The following is a 20831-nucleotide window of genomic DNA, read 5'->3' on the forward strand; positions in this document are numbered from 1 at the left end:
TCAAAAACAAGTTCAGAGATGTTCAATATGGCCTCCTCCAGACACTCGAGCAATATCAACCCGATACTCCAACTCGTTCCACACTCTCTGTAGCATATCAGGCGTAACAGTTTGGATAGCTGCTGTTATTTCTCGTTTCAAATCATCAATGGTGGCTGGGAGAGATGGCCGAAACACCATATCCTTAACATACCCCCATAAGAAAAAATCGCAGGGGGTAAGATCAGGGCTCCTTGGAAGCCAGTGATGAAGTGCTCTGTCACGGGCTGCCTGGCGGCCGATCCATCGCCTCGGGTAGTTGACGTTGAGGTAGTTACGGACAGATAGGTGCCAATGTGGTGTCGCTCCACCCTGCTGAAATATGAATTGTTGTGCTTCTTGTTCGAGCTGAGGGAACAGCCAATTCTCTAACATCTCCAGATACTGTAGTCCAGTTACAGTAGCACCTTCGAAGAAAAAGGGACCAAAAACTTTATTGGCTGAAATGGCACAGAAAACGTTCACCTTAGGCGAGTCACGTTCATACTGAGTTGTTTCCCGCGGATTCTCAGTGCCCCATATACAGACATTGTGACGGTTGACTTTCCCGTTAGTGTGGAAAGTTGCTTCATCACTAAACACAATCTTTGAAACGAAAGATTCATCTGTTTCTATTTGAGCAAGGATAAAATCACAGAAATCGATTGTTTTAATCTTATCAGCTGCAGACAGTGCTTGAACCAATTTCAGACGATAAGGTTTCGTAACTAACCTTTTTCGTAGGACTCTCCATACAGTTGACTGTGGAATTTGCAGCTCTCTGCTAGCTCTGCGAGTCGATTTTCCTGGGCTGCGAACAAATGCTTGCTGGATGCGTGCTTACATTTTCATGACTCGTTCTCGGCCGTCCAGAACTTTTCCCTTTGCACAAACACCCATTCTCCGTGTGCCACAAAGTGTGATCTCAAGATTATGGCAACGATTCCAGCAGACAGGAAACGTGTCCAGGCGCTACAGTACGGGACGTCCACAGTGTACAACACCACAAGAAGACCGATATCTCACCATCAGTGCCCGCAGACGGCCACGGAGTACTGCAGGTAGCCTTGCACGGGACCTTACCGCAGCCACTGCAACAGTTGTCTCCAGACACACAGTCTACAGACGACTGAGCAGACATGGTCTGTCCCAGGTTATGTTCACGGACGAGTCCAGGTATAGTCTGAATAGGAGTGAACCAGGAACCAGATACCAACCCCTTAATGTCCTTGAAAGGGACCTGTATGGAGATCGTAGTTTGATGGTGTGGGGTGGGATTATGATTGGTGCACGTACACCCCTGCATGTGTTTGACAGAGGAACTGTAACAGGTCAGGTGTATCGGGACGTCATTTTGCACCAATATGTCCGCCTTTTCAGGGGTGCAGTGGGTCCCACCTTCCTCCTGATGGGTGATAACGCACGGCCCCACAAAGCTGCCATCGTGGAGGAGTACCTTGAAACAGAAGATATCAGATGAATGGAGTGACCTGCCTGTTCTCCAGACCTAAACACCTCCGAGCACGTCTGGAATGCTCTCGGTCGACGTATCGCTGCACGTCTTCAAACCCCTACGACACTTTAGGAGCTCCGACAGTCACTGGTGCAAGAATAGAAGGCTATACCCAACAGCTGGTCGACCACCTGATCCAGAGTATGCCATCCCGTTGTGAGGCCTGTGTACGTGTGCAAGGTGATCATATCCCATATTGATATCGGGGTACATGCACAGAAAAAAGTGGCGTTTTGTAGCACATGTGTTTCGGGACGGTTTTCTCAACTTATCAGCAATACCGTGGACTTACAGATCTATGTCGTGAGTGTTCACTATGTGCCTATGTTATTAGCGCCAGTTTTGTGTGGTGTCACGTTGTATGGCACCAGATTCTGCGATTATCCTTAATTTATGAGCATGAGTGTAATATCCGGTACATGGTCTGAAACGCTGTGGACAGGAGGATAGGGGTTATGAGTTTAGGCAGTTTGTGCTACAATGAGATCCTGTGTTGAGTGCTAAAAGGAGCATGTGAAAAGGGCACAGAGGGGACTGGTGGCAGCCACTTGTAAAAAATCTCTGTCTGTGTTTCAATTTCACGGTGGACTAATGACCAGTCCCTCCCCCAAGGCACCGAAAGCTTCATATATGCAGATGATTGCGCCATTACCGCTCAAGCAGACAGCTTTGAAACTGTTGAACAGAACCTGTCAGAAGCCCTCGAACAGCTTGCCACCTATTATAAGGGGAACCATCTCGAACCCAACCCAGGGGAAACCCAAACCTGCGTCTTCCACCTAAAAAACAGACAATCTTCAAGAAGACTACAACTTAACTGGGAAGGAGTGCCGCTGGAACATTGCGAAACACCAAAATACTTAGGCGTTACCTTGGATAGAGCGCTCACCTATAAAAAGCACTGCATCAACACTAAGCACAAAGTACATCTACATCTACATCTATACTCCGCGAGCCACCTTACGGTGTGTGGCGGAGGGTACTTATTGTACCACTATCTGATCCCCCCTTCCCTGTTCCATTCACGAATTGTGCGTGGGAAGAACGACTGCTTGTAAGTCTCCGTATTTGCTCTAATTTCTCGGATCTTTTCGTTGTGATCATTACGCGAGATATATGTGGGCGGTAGTAATATGTTGCCCATCTCTTCCCGGAATGTGCTCTCTCGTAATTTCGATAATAAACCTCTCCGTATTGCGTAACGCCTTTCTTGAAGTGTCCGCCACTGGAGCTTGTTCAGCATCTCCGTAACGCTCTCGCGCTGACTAAATGTCCCCATGACGAATCGCGCTGCTTTTCGCTGGATCATGTCTATCTCTTCTATTAATCCAACCTGGTAAGGGTCCCATACTGATGGGCAATACTCAAGAATCGGACGAACAAGCGTTTTGTAAGCTACTTCTTTCGTCGATGAGTCACATTTTCTTAGAATTCTTCCTATGAATCTCAACCTGGCGCCTGCTTTTCCCACTATTTGTTTTATGTGATCATTCTACTTCAGATCGCTCCGGATAGTAACTCCTAAGTATTTTACGGTCGTTACCGCTTCCAATGATTTACCACCTATGGCATAATCGTACTGGAATGGATTTCTGCCCCTATGTATGCGCATTATATTACATTTATCTACGTTTAGGGAAAGCTGCCAGCTGTCGCACCATGAATTAATCCTCTGCAGGTCTTCCTGGAGTACGTACGAGTCTTCTGATGTTGCTACTTTCTTGTAGACAACCGTGTCATCTGCAAATAGCCTCACGGAGCTACCGATGTTGTCAACTAAGTCATTTATGTATATTGTAAACAATAAAGGTCCTATCACGCTTCCTTGCGGTACTCCCGAAATTACCTCTACATCTGCAGATTTTGAACCGTTAAGAATGACATGTTGTGTTCTTTCTTCTAGGAAATCCTGAATCCAATCACAAACCTGGTCCGATATTCCGTAAGCTCGTATTTTTTTCACTAAACGTAAGTGCGGAACCGTATCAAATGCCTTCCTGATGTCCAGGAATACGGCATCAATCTGCTCGCCAGTGTCTACGGCACTGTGAATTTCTTGGGCAAATAGGGCGAGCTGAGTTTCACATGATCTCTGTTTGCGGAATCCATGTTGGTTATGATGAAGGAGATTTGTATTATCTAAGAACGTCATAATACGAGAACACAAAACATGTTCCATTATTCTACAACAGATTGACGTAAGCGAAATAGGCCTATAATTATTCGCATCTGATTTATGACCCTTCTTGAAAATGGGAACGACCTGCGCTTTCTTCCAGTCGCTAGGTACTTTACGTTCTTCCAGCGATCTACGATAAATTGCTGATAGAAAGGGGGCAAGTTCTTTAGCATAATCACTGTAGAATCTTAAGGGTATCTCGTCTGGTCCGGATGCTTTTCCGCTACTAAGTGATAGCAGTTGTTTTTCAATTCCGATATCGTTTATTTCAATATTTTCCATTTTGGCGTCCGTGCGACGGCTGAAGTCAGGGACCGTGTTACGATTTTCCGCAGTGAAACAGTTTCGGAACACTGAATTCAGTATTTCTGCCTTTCTTCGGTCGTCCTCCGTTTCGGTGCCATCGTGGTCAACGAGTGACTGAATAGGGGATTTAGATCCGCTTACCGATTTTACATATGACCAAAACTTTTCAGGGTAGCCGCGAGAAACATCATTGTGCGCAAACTAACGGGCACTGCATGGGGGAATAGTGAGAACCACAGCTCTTGCTTTGTGCTGTTCAACATCGGAGTACGCGTGCCCAGTGTGGGACAATTCTAGCCACGCCGAGCAACTGGACATACCGCTTAATGAATCCTTCCCCATCATGAAAGGTTGTCTGAGACCAACCCCGACTGATAAAATGTACTGCCTGGCAGGCGTGGTCCCACCAGGTATTAGGAGGAAAGTAGCGGCCAGGAAGGAGAAGACAAAGGCGCTGACCTCACCTGCCCACCCGCTGTACGAACACCAGCCAGACCGCCGCCGACTAAAATCTAGGAAAAGCTTCCCGCACACAGCAGAAAACATCGTCGGTACACCGCAGCAAGTGAGGCTGGCAAAGTGGCGAGGAGAAAACGCGCACCTCGGGGAATGGTTAGTGCCAAACGAAGAACTCCCTCCCGGCCATATGGAAGGATGGACGACATAGAAATCTCTTAACAGGCTGCGCTCTGGTGTCACACGATCCAAAGAGAATAGGCGCAAATGGGGGCGTCTCAAATGACCCGGCGCTGTGTGACTGTGGGCACACTCAAACCACCACCCACCTCACGCAGTGTGTGCTGTGCCCAAGCACCTGCACCGTGAAGGATTTGATGAACCCCACCCCGGAAGCGCTGGACGTGGCCAGGTTCTGGTTGAAGACTTCATAAAATATGAAACTACTTGACCCTGCTTATACAGGGTGAGTCACCTAACGTTACCGCTCGATATACACTCCTGGAAATGGAAAAAAGAACACATTGACACCGGTGTGTCAGACCCACCATACTTGCTCCGGACACTGCGAGAGGGCTGTACACGCACGGCACAGCGGACACACCAGGAACCGCGGTGTTGGCCGTCGAATGGCGCTAGCTGCGCAGCATTTGTGCACCGCCGCCGTCAGTGTCAGCCAGTTTGCCGTGGCATACGGAGCTCCATCGCAGTCTTTAACACTGGTAGCATGCCGCGACAGCGTGGACGTGAACCGTATGTGCAGTTGACGGACTTTGAGCGAGGGCGTATAGTGGGCATGCGGGAGGCCGGGTGGACGTACCGCCGAATTGCTCAACACGTGGGGCGTGAGGTCTCCACAGTACATCGATGTTGTCGCCAGTGGTCGGCGGAAGGTGCACGTGCCCGTCGACCTGGGACCGGACCGCAGCGACGCACGGATGCACGCCAAGACCGTAGGATCCTACGCAGTGCCGTAGGGGACCGCACCGCCACTTCCCAGCAAATTAGGGACACTGTTGCTCCTGGGGTATCGGCGAGGACCATTCGCAACCGTCTCCATGAAGCTGGGCTACGGTCCCGCACACCGTTAGGCCGTCTTCCGCTCACGCCCCAACATCGTGCAGCCCGCCTCCAGTGGTGTCGCGACAGGCGTGAATGGAGGGACGAATGGAGACGTGTCGTCTTCAGCGATGAGAGTCGCTTCTGCCTTGGTGCCAATGATGGTCGTATGCGTGTTTGGCGCCGTGCAGGTGAGCGCCACAATCAGGACTGCATACGACCGAGGCACACAGGGCCAACACCCGGCATCATGGTGTGGGGAGCGATCTCCTACACTGGCCGTACACCACTGGTGATCGTCGAGGGGACACTGAATAGTGCACGGTACATCCAAACCGTCATCGAACCCATCGTTCTACCATTCCTAGACCGGCAAGGGAACTTGCTGTTCCAACAGGACAATGCACGTCCGCATGTATCCCGTGCCACCCAACGTGCTCTAGAAGGTGTAAGTCAACTACCCTGGCCAGCAAGATCTCCGGATCTGTCCCCCATTGAGCATGTTTGGGACTGGATGAAGCGTCGTCTCACGCGGTCTGCACGTCCAGCACGAACGCTGGTCCAACTGAGGCGCCAGGTGGAAATGGCATGGCAAGCCGTTCCACAGGACTACATCCAGCATCTCTACGATCGTCTCCATGGGAGAATAGCAGCCTGCATTGCTGCGAAAGGTGGATATACACTGTACTAGTGCCGACATTGTGTATGCTCTGTTGCCTGTGTCTATGTGCCTGTGGTTCTGTCAGTGTGATCATGTGATGTATCTGACCCCAGGAATGTGTCAATAAAGTTTCCCCTTCCTGGGACAATGAATTCACGGTGTTCTTATTTCAATTTCCAGGAGTGTATTTCCTAAACCACATCAAATACTGACGAACCGATTCCACAGACCGAACGTGAGGAGAGGGGCTAGTGTGATTGTTTTTTTTTTAACACAAACCTACGTTTTTTTAAATGGAACCACGTTACTTTTGTTAGCACATCTGAACGTATAAACAAATACGTAATTATTGCCGTTTGTTGCATTGTAAAATGTTAAAATCATCCGGAGATGTTGTAACCTAAAGTTGACGCTTGGAACCTCCGATGTTCAGTTGCGTGTTGTAACAAACACGGGCCACGGTCGGCGAGCAGCATCTGCAGGGACATGTTTACGATGACGACCGTGTTTACGAGTGTGGCTGTAGTGCACTGTTGTGGTTTGGTCTAGCTGTCGCAGTGTCCGCATGTAGCGCTTGCTGCTATTGTTATTCTGCATTCGTCTCCGCACGCAGACCAACTGTAGTACACCGTGTTACCAGACGTCTGTGATAGTGTAGTGTTGTAGGAACTGTGACCATGGTGTATTCGAACTCTGAAAAGGCGGAGATGATACTCATCTATGGCGAGTGTCGACGAAATGCAGCTGAAGCCTGCAGGGTGTATGCAGAACCGTACCCGGACAGAGAGCATCCAACGTGCCGCACATTGCAAAACATCTGCCGCCAACTGTATGCAACAGGTATGGTGGTAGCACGCAAACGGGTCCGTAACAGGCCCGTCACAGGAGAAGCGGGTGCAGTTGGTGTGTTAGCTGCTGTTGCCATGAACCCACACATGAGTACACGGGACATTGCGAGAGCCGGTGGACTGAGTCAAAGTAGTGTCATGCGCACACTGCATCGTCACCGCTTTCACCCGTTTCATGTGTCGCTACATCAGCAATTACATGGTGATGACTTTAATCGTAGAGTGCAATTCTGTCAATGGGCATTAACAGAGAATGCGTTGCAGTTCTACCTGTTTACCGATGAAGCGGGTTCCACAAACCACGGGGCAGTGAATCTACGGAACATGCATTACTGGTCCGTGGACAATCCTCGCTGGCTGAGACAGGTAGAGCGACAGCGACCGTGGACTGTAAATGTATGGTGCGGAATCATTGGCGACCACCTCATTGGTCCTCACTTCAATGCAGGGGCCCAAACAGCTGCAACATACATCGCGTTTCTACAGAATGATCTGCCAACGTTGCTCGAAAATGTCCCACTGGAAACGCGTCGACGTATGTGGTATCAGAATGGTGTACCTGCACATTCCGCAATTAACACTAGGCTGGCCCTTGACAGGATGTTCGACGGGCGTTTCATAGGACGTGGAGGACGCACAAATTGGCCAGCCCGTTCTCCTGATCTTACACCTCTGGACTTCATTCTCTGGGGCACGTTAAAGGAGAATGTGTACCGTGATGCGCCTACAACCCTAGAGGATATGAAACAACGTATTGTGGCAGCCTGCGGCGACATTACACCAGATGTACTGCGGCGTGTACGACATTCATTACGCCAGAGATTGCAATTGTGTGCAGCAAATGACGGCCACCACATTGAACATCTATTGGCCTGACATGTCGGGACACACTCTATTCCACTCCGTAATTGAAAACGGAAACCACGTGTGTACGTGTACCTCACCCCTCACGGTAATGTACTTGTGCGTCAGTGAAAAAGACCAATAAAAAGGTGTTAGCATGTGGACGTAATGTGCTGTTCCAGTCTCTTCTGTACTTAAGGTCCATCACCGTTGCCTTTGGATCCCTACATAATTCGGTGCTCTCCGATACACACGATCGAACAGCGGAGGAATGGTACTCAACCGTCAACTTCAGGTTACAATATCTCCGGATGTAATTAATCTTTTACAATGCAACAAACGGCACTGACTACGTATTTGTTTATATGTTCAGGTGCTAACAAAACTAACGAGGTTCCATTTAAAAAAACGTAGGTTTGTGTTAAAAACATACTTCCGTGCATTTTTGTATGGTTTGTATTAACCAATTACACTAGCCCCTCTCCTTACGTTCGGTCTGTGGAATCGATTCGTCAGTATTTGATGTGGTTTACGAAATACACTCTTGGAAATTGAAATAAGAACACCGTGAATTCATTGTCCCAGGAAGGGGAAACTTTATTGACACATTCCTGGGGTCAGATACATCACATGATCACACTGACAGAACCACAGGCACATAGACACAGGCAACAGAGCATGCACAATGTCGGCACTAGTACAGTGTATATCCACCTTTCGCAGCAATGCAGGCTGCTATTCTCCCATGGAGACGATCGTAGAGATGCTGGATGTAGTCCTGTGGAACGGCTTGCCATGCCATTTCCACCTGGCGCCTCAGTTGGACCAGCGTTCGTGCTGGACGTGCAGACCGCGTGAGACGACGCTTCATCCAGTCCCAAACATGCTCAATGGGGGACAGATCCGGAGATCTTGCTGGCCAGGGTAGTTGACTTACACCTTCTAGAGCACGTTGGGTGGCACGGGATACATGCGGGCGTGCATTGTCCTGTTGGAACAGCAAGTTCCCTTGCCGGTCTAGGAATGGTAGAACGATGGGTTTGATGACGGTTTGGCTGTACCGTGCACTATTCAGTGTCCCCTCGACGATCACCAGTGGTGTACGGCCAGTGTAGGAGATCGCTCCCCACACCATGATGCCGGGTGTTGGCCCTGTGTGCCTCGGTCGTATGCAGTCCTGATTGTGGCGCTCACCTGCACGGCGCCAAACACGCATACGACCATCATTGGCACCAAGGCAGAAGCGACTCTCATCGCTGAAGACGACACGTCTCCATTCGTCCCTCCATTCACGCCTGTCGCGACACCACTGGAGGCGGGCTGCACGATGTTGGGGCGTGAGCGGAAGACGGCCTAACGGTGTGCGGGACCGTAGCCCAGCTTCATGGAGACGGTTGCGAATGGTCCTCGCCGATACCCCAGGAGCAACAGTGTCCCTAATTTGCTGGGAAGTGGCGGTGCGGTCCCCTACGGCACTGCGTAGGATCCTACGGTCTTGGCGTGCATCCGTGCGTCGCTGCGGTCCGGTCCCAGGTCGACGGGCACGTGCACCTTCCGCCGACCTCTGGCGACAACATCGATGTACTGTGGAGACCTCACGCCCCACGTGTTGAGCAATTCGGCGGTACGTCCACCCGGCCTCCCGCATGCCCACTATACGCCCTCGCTCAAAGTCCGTCAACTGCACATACGGTTCACGTCCACGCTGTCGCGGCATGCTACCAGTGTTAAAGACTGCGATGGAGCTCCGTGTGCCACGGCAAAGTGGCTGACACTGACGGCGGCGGTGCACAAATGCTGCGCAGCTAGCGCCATTCGACGGCCAACACCGCGGTTCCTGGTGTGTCCGCTGTGCCGTGCGTGTGATCATTGCTTGTACAGCCCTCTCGCAGTGTCCGGAGCAAGTATGGTGGGTCTGACACACCGGTGTCAATGTGTTCTTTTTTCCATTTCCAGGAGTGTATATCCAGCGGTAATGTTAGGTGACTCACTCTGTATATCTGTATACTTTTATACTCTTTTTGTATTTGTTATATACTTGATATGAATGTGTTAATCATTCTGATTTTATGTACGATGCTTCTGACACGGTTAAATGAACAGTGGACGGGAGTTTGAAGGGAGTAAAGGGAGTGTGACGGGGTGTGGCGTGGCAGGCGCTGGCGATCCGGTGGCTGCGTGACAACGCGCAGGCTTTCGGGGGTTCCCCGGAGCTGATCACGCTGTTCGGCGAGTCTGCGGGCGGCGGCGCTGTCTCCCTGCACCTGCTGTCGCCCGTCACCCGGGGGCTGGTGCGGCGCGGGATCCTCCAGTCTGGAACGCTCAACGCGCCCTGGAGCTACATGACCGCCGACAAGGCCAAGGAGGTGCGTCTCTCTCTCTCATTCCTCACCCGTCTCACACGGCCGACCACACTTACTGTCTTGCTCCAACCAAGACTATACTCTGTTCATAATAACAATACACCTGATGTAAACAAACAAACGCGATGATTGGTCAGAAGCCGTAGTACACGTACACTGGTGTTGTTACGCCCTTCGAAGTAGGTCCTACTGAAACGTCCCCTCAGAAAAATCAGTGAATTACTGTGCTGATAAACCCCTTACGTTATTTGATTTTCAAACAGCTGAGCAAAACTGAACGTAGTCAGACATTTCGCTCTTTCCGTATTCTGATCAACACTAAACTGACACACAATATTTTTAGCGCAACGCAATCTGACTTTCAATAATCTCTACAAAAGAATCGTCCTGACTAACATTAACCTATACCTTTCACGAATCACTTACCTCACAAAAATCTTCGTTACTCGAATTACTGCAATACAGCGAGCGCCGATACTGCCAGCTAAATAAAAGATTCAAACTACTGAAGTCACTAACTACTGATAGGCATAGTTAGCAAATGAAAGATTTTGATAGAGAACAAACAATGTATTTACCTTAATAGTGTTCAAAAATCATAATATATGTATCAGTTGCCGGCCGCGGTGGTCTAGCGGTTCTAGGCGCGCAGTCCGGAACCGCGCGACTGCTACGGTCGCAGGTTCGAATCCTGCCTCGGGCATGGCTGCGTGTGATGTCCTTAGGTTAGTTAGGTTTAAGTAGTTCTAAGTTCTAGGGGACTGATGACCACAGATGTTAAGTCCCATAGTGCTCAGAGCCATTTGAGCCATTTTGTATCAGTTCATGAACTCCAGTCTTACAAATTTACTGTCCCTGATGGACACACCTCCAGATCATACGCTCTCAAAATTCCGCCATCTCTCTCCCCACATCCACCACTGCTGGCGGCTCACCTCCAACTGCGCAACGCTACGCGCTGTTCACATCCAACTGCCCAACACTACAATATCAAATTACAACAATGCCAACCAGCCACAGACTGCACACAGCACAGCCAGCGATTTTCATACAGAGCGCTACGTGGCGTTACCAACATAAAAACCTAAAAGGTCTACTTACACTACTTATGTATTAGACTATTACTAAACTACATAAAATGAAACTTTAAGATACTCAGATGTATTAGCAGCCGTCAATGTTTTTCCCAATCACGCTTTACCTGCGTAGTTTTTCTTCCATAAATCGTGAACAGTCACAGCCTCTGCGCTGATGTGCTCTAATTCTCGCGCTGTTAATACGCAGTATGAAAATAGCTGAGCCTGCTTGCTGCTCCGTAGCAAAACACGCGTGCGGAACACGGTTAAAACGTGCCGAGAATTAGGCTGTTATTAATGTTTTTCATAAATTTACAGAGATAACCGGTTTTGAAGTTATCCGAGGGCTTGTGTAAGATACAATTGACACGTATATACAGGGTGTTACAAAAAGGTACGGCCAAACTTTCAGGAAAAATTCTTCACACACAAAGAACGAAAATATGTTATGTGGACATGTGTCCGGAAACGCTTACTTTCCACGTTAGAGCTCATTTTATTACTTCTCTTCAAATCACATTAATCATGAAATGGAAACACGCAGCAACAGAACATACCAGCGTGACTTCAAACACTTTGTTACACGAAATGTTCAAAATGTCCTCCGTTAGCGAGGATACATGCATCCAACCTCCGTCGCACGGAATCCCTGATGCGCTGTTGCAGCCCTGGAGAATGGGGTATTGTATCACAGCCGTCCACAATACGAGCACCAAGAGTCTCTACATTTGGTACCGGGGTTGCGTAGACAAGAGCTTTCAAATGCCCCCATAAATGAAAGTCAAGAGGGTTGAGGTCAGGAGAACGTGGAGGCCACGGAATTGGTCCGCCTCTACCAATCCATCGGTCACCGAATCTGTTGTTGAGAAGCGTACGAACACTTCGACTGAAATGTGCAGGAGCTCCATCGTGCACGAACCACATGTTGTGTCGTACTTGTAAAGGCACATGTTCTAGCAGCACAGGTAGAGTATCCCATATGAAATTGTGATAACGTGCTCCATTGAGCGTAGGTAGAAGAACATGGGGCCCAATCGAGACATCACCAACAATGCCTGGCCAAACGTTCACAGAAAATCTGTGTTGATGACGTGATTGCACAATTGCGTGCGGATTCTCGTCAGCCCACACATGTCGATTGTAAAAATTTTTAATTTGATCACGTTGGAATGAAGCCTCATCCGTAAAGAGAATGTTTGCACTGAAATGAGGATTGACACATTGTCGGATGAACCATTCGCAGAAGTGTACCCGTGGAGGCCAATCAGCTGCTGATAGTGCCTGCACACGCTGTACACGGTACGGAAACAACTGGTTCTCCCGTAGCACTCTCCATACAGTGACGTGGTCAACGTTACCTTGTACAGCAGCAACTTCTCTGGCGCTGACATTAGTGTTATCGTCAACTGCGCGAAGAATTGCCTCGTCCATTGCAGGTGTCCTCGTCGTTCTAGGTCTTCCCCAGTCGCGAGTCATAGGCTGGAATGTTCCGTGCTCCCTAAGACGCCGATCAATTACTTCGAACGTCTTCCTGTCGGGACACCTTCGTTCTGGAAATACGTCTCGATACAAACGCACCGCGCCACGGCTATTGCCCCGTGCTAATCCGTACATCAAATGGGCATCTGACAACTCCGCATTTGTAAACATTGCACTGACTGCAAAACCATGTTCGTGATGAACACTAACCTGTTGATGCTACGTACTGATGTGCTTGATGCTGGTACTGTAGAGCAATGAGTCGCATGTCAACACAAGCATCGAAGTCAACACTACCTTCCTTCAATAGGGCCAACTGGCGGTGAATCGAGGAAGTACAGTACATACTGACGAAACTAAAATGAGCTCTAACATTGAAATTAAGCGTTTCCGGACACATGTCCACATAACATCTTTTCTTTATTTGTGTGTGAGGAATGTTTCCTGAAAGTTTGGCCGTAGCTTTTTGTAACAGCCTGTATATAACGTTGAATCGACCTACAAATAATTTTTTCCACCTATGGCGAAGCCTTAACGTCCGCAAATCGAACGCCACGGCTATAGTTGCGGGACCTCTTGCGGACAGATCTGCTCCTTTGCGTGTAGCGGATACTCTCCGATTCTTAGGACTCTATTTCGCAAGTAGTCTGCGACGGACAATTGCCCTCAAGTGCCGACGTCTACTTTCGCAACTACGAGCTGGGCTCTTAGATCACTGTTTACGACCACTCGATCTTCTGAAACGCACACAATACGTAAATGTATGTTGGGCGTCACGTATCGCCCACGTGACACAGACACTTGCTACTCTGCCGTCCGTGGCCCGGCGCATAGCGGCATTTGGTTCGTTTGTTTGCCACGGCTTGCTATTGAAGATAAAGTTCGAGACCCCTGCCCGCATTCTGCGATGCAGGGGCGGTTTAGGTCTGTACGTCGGTACTTTTAGGCCTGGCAGTGCGGCAGCCCTTTTCATTGGCTCTCACATGACGTTGTGACGCCGTTTTCCTACGTGCCTTACCAGCCTATTGCTGGAGGCTCTTGCACCACACACTCTCTCAGCATCTATCCAGCTTTCAGAAGTCCCGCCGCTCTTCTTTTACTTCCGCCACTTTTTCCTTGAACCGAGGTACGTCCGTACTGTGATACTGCCCGCACACTTGACATCCACGAAGCCGATCTATGGTTTCCTTCAGCCGCACAGGTCACCGAATGTGGTTGATGGGAAGTTTCCCCAAGTCGATTGGCGTGCCGTTTCGCAATCGGTGTGGGCTTCTATGTAGTGTTGGCAGAAGAGCCAACACTGTGTTTCTAGAGAAGGCCGAAATGCACGCGTTTAATTACACGCTGACTGGCGCGAGGTCTGGAACAGTTAAAGGAATTAATAGTAGCAAATAAAGTAAGTAGTTGATATAATACTTAACTTTAATCCACAATTTTAGAACATCGCTCTTGATGATACATGCTTCACATGTTGTTGTTGTTGTGGTCTTCAGTCCTGAGACTGGTTTGATGCAGCTCTCCATGCCACTCTATCCTGTGCAAGCTTTTTCATCTCCCAGTACCTACTGCAACCTACATTTTTCTGAATCTGCTTAGTGTATTCATCTCTTGGTCTCCGTCTACGATTTTTACCCTCCACGCTGCCCTCCAATACTAAATTGGTGATCCCTTGATGCCTCAGAACATGTCCTACCAACCGATCCCTTCTTCTGGTCAAGTTGTGCCACAAACTTCTCTTCTCCCCAATCTTATTCAATACTTCCTCATTAGTTATGTGCTCTACCCATCTAATCTTCAGCATTCTTCTGTAGCACCACATTTCGAAAGCTTCTATTCTCTTCTTGTCCAAACTATTTATCGTCCATGTTTCACTTCCATACATGGCTACACTCCATACGAATACTTTCAGAAATGACTTCCTGACACTTAAATCAATACTGGATGTTAACAAATTTCTCTTCTTCAGAAACGCTTTCCTTGCCATTGCCAGCCTACATTTTATATCCTCTCTACTTCGACCATCATCAGTTATTTTGCTCCCCAAATAGCAAAACTCCTTTACTACTTTAAGTGCCTCATTTCCTAATCTAATTCCCTCAGCATCACCCGACTTAATTAGACTACATTCCATTATCCTTGTTTTGCTTTTGTTGATGTTCATCTTATATCCTCCTTTCAAGACACTGTCCATTCCATTCAACTGCTCTTCCAAGTCCTTTGCTGTCTCTGACAGAATTACAATGTCATCGGCGAACCTCAAAGTTTTTATTTCTTCTCCATGAATTTTAATACCTACCCCGAATTTTTCTTTTGTTTCCTTTACTGCTTGCTCAATATACAGATTGAACAACATCGGGGAGAGGCTACAACCCTGTCTTACTCCTTTCCCAACCACTGCTTCCCTTTCATGCCCCTCGACTCTTATAACTGCCATCTGGTTGCTGTACAAATTGTAAATAGCCTTTCGCTCCCTGTATTTTACCCCTGCCACCTTCAGAATTTGAAAGAGAGTATTCCAGTCAACATTGTCAAAAGCTTTCTCTAAGTCTACAAATGCTAGAAACGTAGGTTTGCCTTTCCTTAATCTTTCTTCTAAGATAAGTCGTAAGGTCAGTATTGCCTCACGTGTTCCAGTGTCTCTACGGAATCCAAACTGATCTTCTCCGAGGTTGGCTTCTACTAGTTTTTCCATTCGTCTGTAAAGAATTCGTGTTAGTATTTTGCAGCTGTGACTTATTAAGCTGATAGTTCGGTAATTTTCACATCTGTCAACACCTGCTTTCTTTGGGATTGGAATTATTATATTCTTCTTGAAGTCTGAGGGTATTTCGCCTGTTTCATACATCTTGCTCACCAGATGGTAGAGTTTTGTCAGGACTGGCTCTCCCACGGCCGTCAGTAGTTCCAATGGAATATTGTCTACTCCGGGGGCCTTGTTTCGACTCAGGTCTTTCAGCGCTCTGTCAAACTCTTCACGCAGTATCGTATCTCCCATTTCATCTTCATCTACATCCTCTTCCATTTCCATAATATTGTCCTCAAGTACATCGCCCTTGTATAGACCCTCTATATATTCCTTCCACCTTTCTGCTTTCCCCTCTTTGCTTAGAACTGGGTTTCCATCTGAGCTCTTGATATTCATACCAGTCGTTCTCTTATCTCCAAAGGTCTCTTTAATTTTCCTGTAGGCGGTATCTACCTTACCCCTAGTGAGATAGGCCTCTACATCCTTACATTTGTCCTCTAGCCATCCCTGCTTAGCCATTTTGCACTTCCTGTCAGATCGACAGCCAACAAATGTTATTGGACCAGAGAGTATCTCCTGTTGAGAGACAGGACTTGGTGTCTCATCAAAACTGAAAACAGTTTTATAAACTGGCATTCTGCTCCTCCTAGTATATCTCCTACGACGGTACGGCATGGCTGTGTGCTGCGTGCTGCTGCCTGCAGTCGACTGACGCAGAAACAGGAAGCGCACGTCTCGCTGCCTGCCTCGGTAAACGGCTAAGTCCCGCTCAAGGTCACCCGCCTATAAGGCGGCGCACACAGCCATAGACAGGCTGTCTAGGCGGGTGACCTTGAGCGGGACTTAGCCGTTTACCGAGGCAGGCAGCGAGACGCGGCCCCTAGTATTACTAGGGCCGCGTCGGGCAAAAATCAAAGTTTATCAGCGGAAGTGACGTAGCGATAAGACGCTCGTGAATGGAGCGCTCGGCGCGCTTCCTGTTTCTGCGTCAGTCGACTGCAGGCAGCAGCACGCAGCACACAGCCATGCCGTACCGTCGTAGGAGATATACTAGGAGGAGCAGAATGCCAGTTTATAAAACTGTTTTCAGTTTTGATGAGACACCAAGTCCTGTCTCTCAACAGGAGATACTCTCTGGTCCAATAACATTTTGAGACGTTTGTATTCCTTTTTGCCTGTTTCACTTACTGCATTTTTATATTTTCTCCTTTCATCAATTAAATTCAATATTTCTTCTGTTACCCAAGGATTTCTACTAGCCCTCGTCTTTTTACCTACTTGATCCTCTGCTGCCTTCACTACTTCATCCCTCAAAGCTACCCATTCTTCTTCTACTGTATTTATTTCCCCCATTCCCGTCAATTGCTCCCTTATGCTCTCCTGAATCTCTGTACAACCTCTGGTTCTTTCAGTTTATCCAGGTCCCATCTCCTTAAATTCCCACCTTTTTGCAGTTTCCTCAGTTTTAATCTACAGGTCATAACCAATAGATTGTGGTCAGAGTCCACATCTGCCCCTGGAAATGTCTTACAATTTAAAACCTGGTTCCTAAATCTCTGTCTTACCATTATATAATCTATCTGATACCTTTTAGTATCTCCAGGCTTCTTCCATGTATACAACCTTCTTTCATGATTCTTAAACCAAGTGTTAGTTATGATTAAGTTGTGCTCTGTGCAAAATTCTACCAGGCGGCTTCCTCTTTCATTTCTGTCCCCCAATCCATATTCACCTACTATGTTTCCTTCTCTCCCTTTTCCTACGCTCGAATTCCAGTCACCCATGACTATTAAATTTTCGTCTCCCTTCACAATCTGAATAATTTCTTTTATTTCATCATACATTTCTTCAATTTCTTCGTCATCTGCAGAGCTAGTTGGCATATAAACTTGTACTACTGTAGTAGGTGTGGGCTCACATAATAAATATCAATTGAATACGGCGCCTTGCTAGGTCGTAGCAAATGTAGCTGAAGGCTGTGCTAACTATCGTCTCGGCAAATGAGAGCGTATTTGTCAGTGAACCATTCCTATGAACGTCGGCTGTACAACTGGGGCGAGTGCCAGGACGTCTCTCTAGACCTGCCGTGTGGCGGCGCTCGGTCTGCAATCACTGACAGTGGCGACACGCGGGTCCGACGTATACTAACGGACCGCGGCCGATTTAAAGGCTACCACCTAGCAAGTGTGGTGTCTGGCGGTGACACCACATCTTATCTTGATACTGACGTCCAGTCTGCACCGTACCTTACTGTCAATGGGAAGCAAGTATGCCGGTCACGTCTTTACAGGATTCACCTCGCAGACACTCCATTCTGTGTCGAGTGTGACGTTATGGACACAGTCCAGCACAGCATGATGTGCAGGTCGGCGAGAGGTGTCTGGTTCTTGGTGTGAAAGATGTTGTCCCCTAATCAACCGTACGGCTCCTCATGAGATTCCTACTCAACTGCTCCTGTTTCCGGACGCTCGACACTTCCCGCGAGCAAAGACGAATTCTGTGAGGTGGATTTGTGGAGCTCCATAGCTCACTACTTGTTTGCTGATGGCGAAAAATGTGTCCCTCACTTTTGGAAGTTCCTTCATGAACGACATTGTGCAGTTGTCCGCAATTCAGAATACAATCTTTCTCCAATTTCCTGTGCAGTGTGTTCCTTAACGCACCCTAGAGCTGGGGTATTCCTGTCATGAAGAGTTGATCCCCGTCTCTTCCCCACTTACAACCGATATGTTCATTGGTAATCGGAGTGTTCTTCTTAGTCTAACGTCTTAGTGCGTCGTCCTCCTCACGTGACTCCGGTTTCCTGACATTTTCGGTGGTATTAATGAGAAAAATAACTAAATAAACAAAAATAACAAAAGAGAACGGAAAGAATGATAAATAAATAAACTATGTTCATTGAATCTGTACTCCACATTCCCTTTGCTTTCGTTCGTTCCTGGAGGCTGAAACGGGACATGGTGGCCAGGCCTCGGGTTGCAACCCCTGCCCACTTTGCCCCCACCCCTACCTTTGGGCACCGGGAAGGTTCCATTCAATTTCAAATATAAATTCTCCATTATCAATATTTTATGGAAAACTGTCAATAAATGTTGCTTAAAGTAAGAAAACATAACAATTTAATTTTTAAGGCTAAAATGAAAAACCAAAGTCTTTATTTTTACTTTCTCCGTTGTGTTACACTTGAGATGTACGAGGGTTATTCCAAAAGTAAGGTCCGATTGATTGCCAAATTGAAACCACAGTGAACATCAGAAATGTTTTACTTGTAACAATTAGCTACACCTTTCAGCTACTTCTCTACGTAGTCGCCGTTCTGACTTAGACTTTTGTCATAGCGTTGTACCAACTTTTCAATAGCCTCATCATAGAAGGCAGCCGCCAGTGCTTTCCGCCAATTCTCCACGCTGGCCTACACCTCGTTGTCTGTGTCAAAATGTTGTCGTCAAAGACAGCGGTTCATGTGACCAGAGATGAAACTCAGGGGGAGACAATTGCGGACTGTATTGTGGGTAATCTAACATTTCCATTTGAAAACGATGCAGGAGCATCTTCATTGCCCCTGCAGAATGCGGCTGAGAATTGTCGTGAAGACGAAACAGCACGACAGTTATGTAATGTTGGCTGCATAGCTTCAGGCGAAATTTCTCACCAGGCCCTCGTACTTGGCGGCAGACACTATTTTCTAGACATCTTTACGCACTCACTGCGAGCTCAGAAATGAGAAGAGCGACGTGATGCTAACTGGGGTTATACTAGAGACACTATCCAACACATTTGTGCAAAGCTTTATCGGATTTTCATAGTCGTTTCCATTTCGCGACCGATCGGACCTTACTTTTGGAATAACCCTCGTAGATACGGGTCGTTGAAACACGAAAAACAATCATTTTCACAGCATGGAGCACACCATACAAATGCTGCATTTTTACATTTTTCCACTGGCACCACTACAACTGATCTGGAGCCAAGTTAAGGGATTTGGCCCGAGAAACGACGTACTGGAACTAACGCACCCTGCTTATTTACGTGTCACTGTCAAACGTTGGCGGGATATAGAATGACACATCATAAAAGAAGCGGAGAAAATGCATCGACTGGTTGGCTTCCCGGATTCTATCGCTTATCCACTCGTTATCAACGTAGCAGATGACAGTTCCAGGACTGAGAAGTATTTCTCATATTCGAATAAGGAATGAGGTAGGAGATTACCAGACGACTGACTCTAATTAATACCTTCAGTGGCTTCAGCATTGCTGGCCGGTGTGGACGAGCGGTTCTAGACGCTCCAGTCTGGAACCGCACGACTGCTACGGTCGCAGGTTCGAATCCTGCCTCGGGCATGCATGTATGTGATGTCCTCAGGTTCAAATGGCTCTGACCACTATGGGACTTAACATCTATGGTCATCAGTCCCCTAGAACTTAGAACTACTTAAACCCAACTAATCTAAGGACATCACACAACACCCAGCCATCACAAGGCAGAGAAAATCCCAGACCCCGCCGGGAATCGAATCCGGGAACCCGGGCGTGGGAAGCGACCACGACAGCACGACCACGAGATGCGGGCAATGTCCTAAGGTTAGTTAGGTTTAAGTAGTTCTGAGTTCAACGGTACTGATGGCCTCAGATGTTAAGTCCCATAGTGCTCAAGAGCCATTTGAGCTTCAGTATTCAATCTTCGCATCACACACAGCTCGCTCAAAAAAATTACCCTGTCTTTGAGTCAGAAATTTGCATCAATCTTGTTTGTAATTAGAACACTATGCCATGTGAGAAAGAGAGCATTTTATGCTTCCCGTCTGATCACCTACGAAGCGCGCGGTACTGCTGGACTTTTGCCGAAAATTATTTCATTCTCTTTCAAAATTAGATGACGTTCGGGACTGTATAGCTTCTCTGGCCGTCTCTTTCTACGTTTGAACTGACACTGCCCACACCATTGAAGTTTAGTTGGACCGCTGGCTGGTCAGTGCTCTCCAAGATTAATGCGCCGGTAAAGCTGTTGTCGTGCACATTATCGCTCAGTGTATGTGCGTGTAACACAGCATCAAACGTATCCTAATGGTTGTACTTCACTGAACACAGCTGGGCTTCCGCTGCACATGAAACGAAATCCAATGAGATTCAAGCAAACGCGAAAGAATGCATGGCGTAATGTTTACATCAGGTTTATTCTTATGATGAACACAGTATAGCGCTTACACCCTACATTTGTAATTAGAGGGGCTTTGGTTCAAATGGCTCTGAGCACTATGGGACTTAACATCTATGGTCATCAG

The 20831-nt window shown here is 47.8% G+C and overlaps 1 protein-coding gene across 1 annotated transcript in view; it reads left to right on the plus strand.

Moving 5' to 3' along the window:
- LOC124719030 (acetylcholinesterase-like) overlaps positions 1–20831 on the plus strand; it is an 866528-nt gene that overhangs the window by 238906 nt on the left and 606791 nt on the right. The window contains exon 5 of the mRNA XM_047244699.1: positions 10040–10249. Within this exon, the coding sequence (XP_047100655.1) occupies positions 10040–10249 (210 nt within the window). The remainder of the gene's footprint in view (positions 1–10039; positions 10250–20831) is intronic.

Source organism: Schistocerca piceifrons, chromosome 10 (genome assembly GCF_021461385.2).
Source record: "Schistocerca piceifrons isolate TAMUIC-IGC-003096 chromosome 10, iqSchPice1.1, whole genome shotgun sequence".
Lineage (NCBI taxonomy): Eukaryota > Metazoa > Arthropoda > Insecta > Orthoptera > Acrididae > Schistocerca > Schistocerca piceifrons.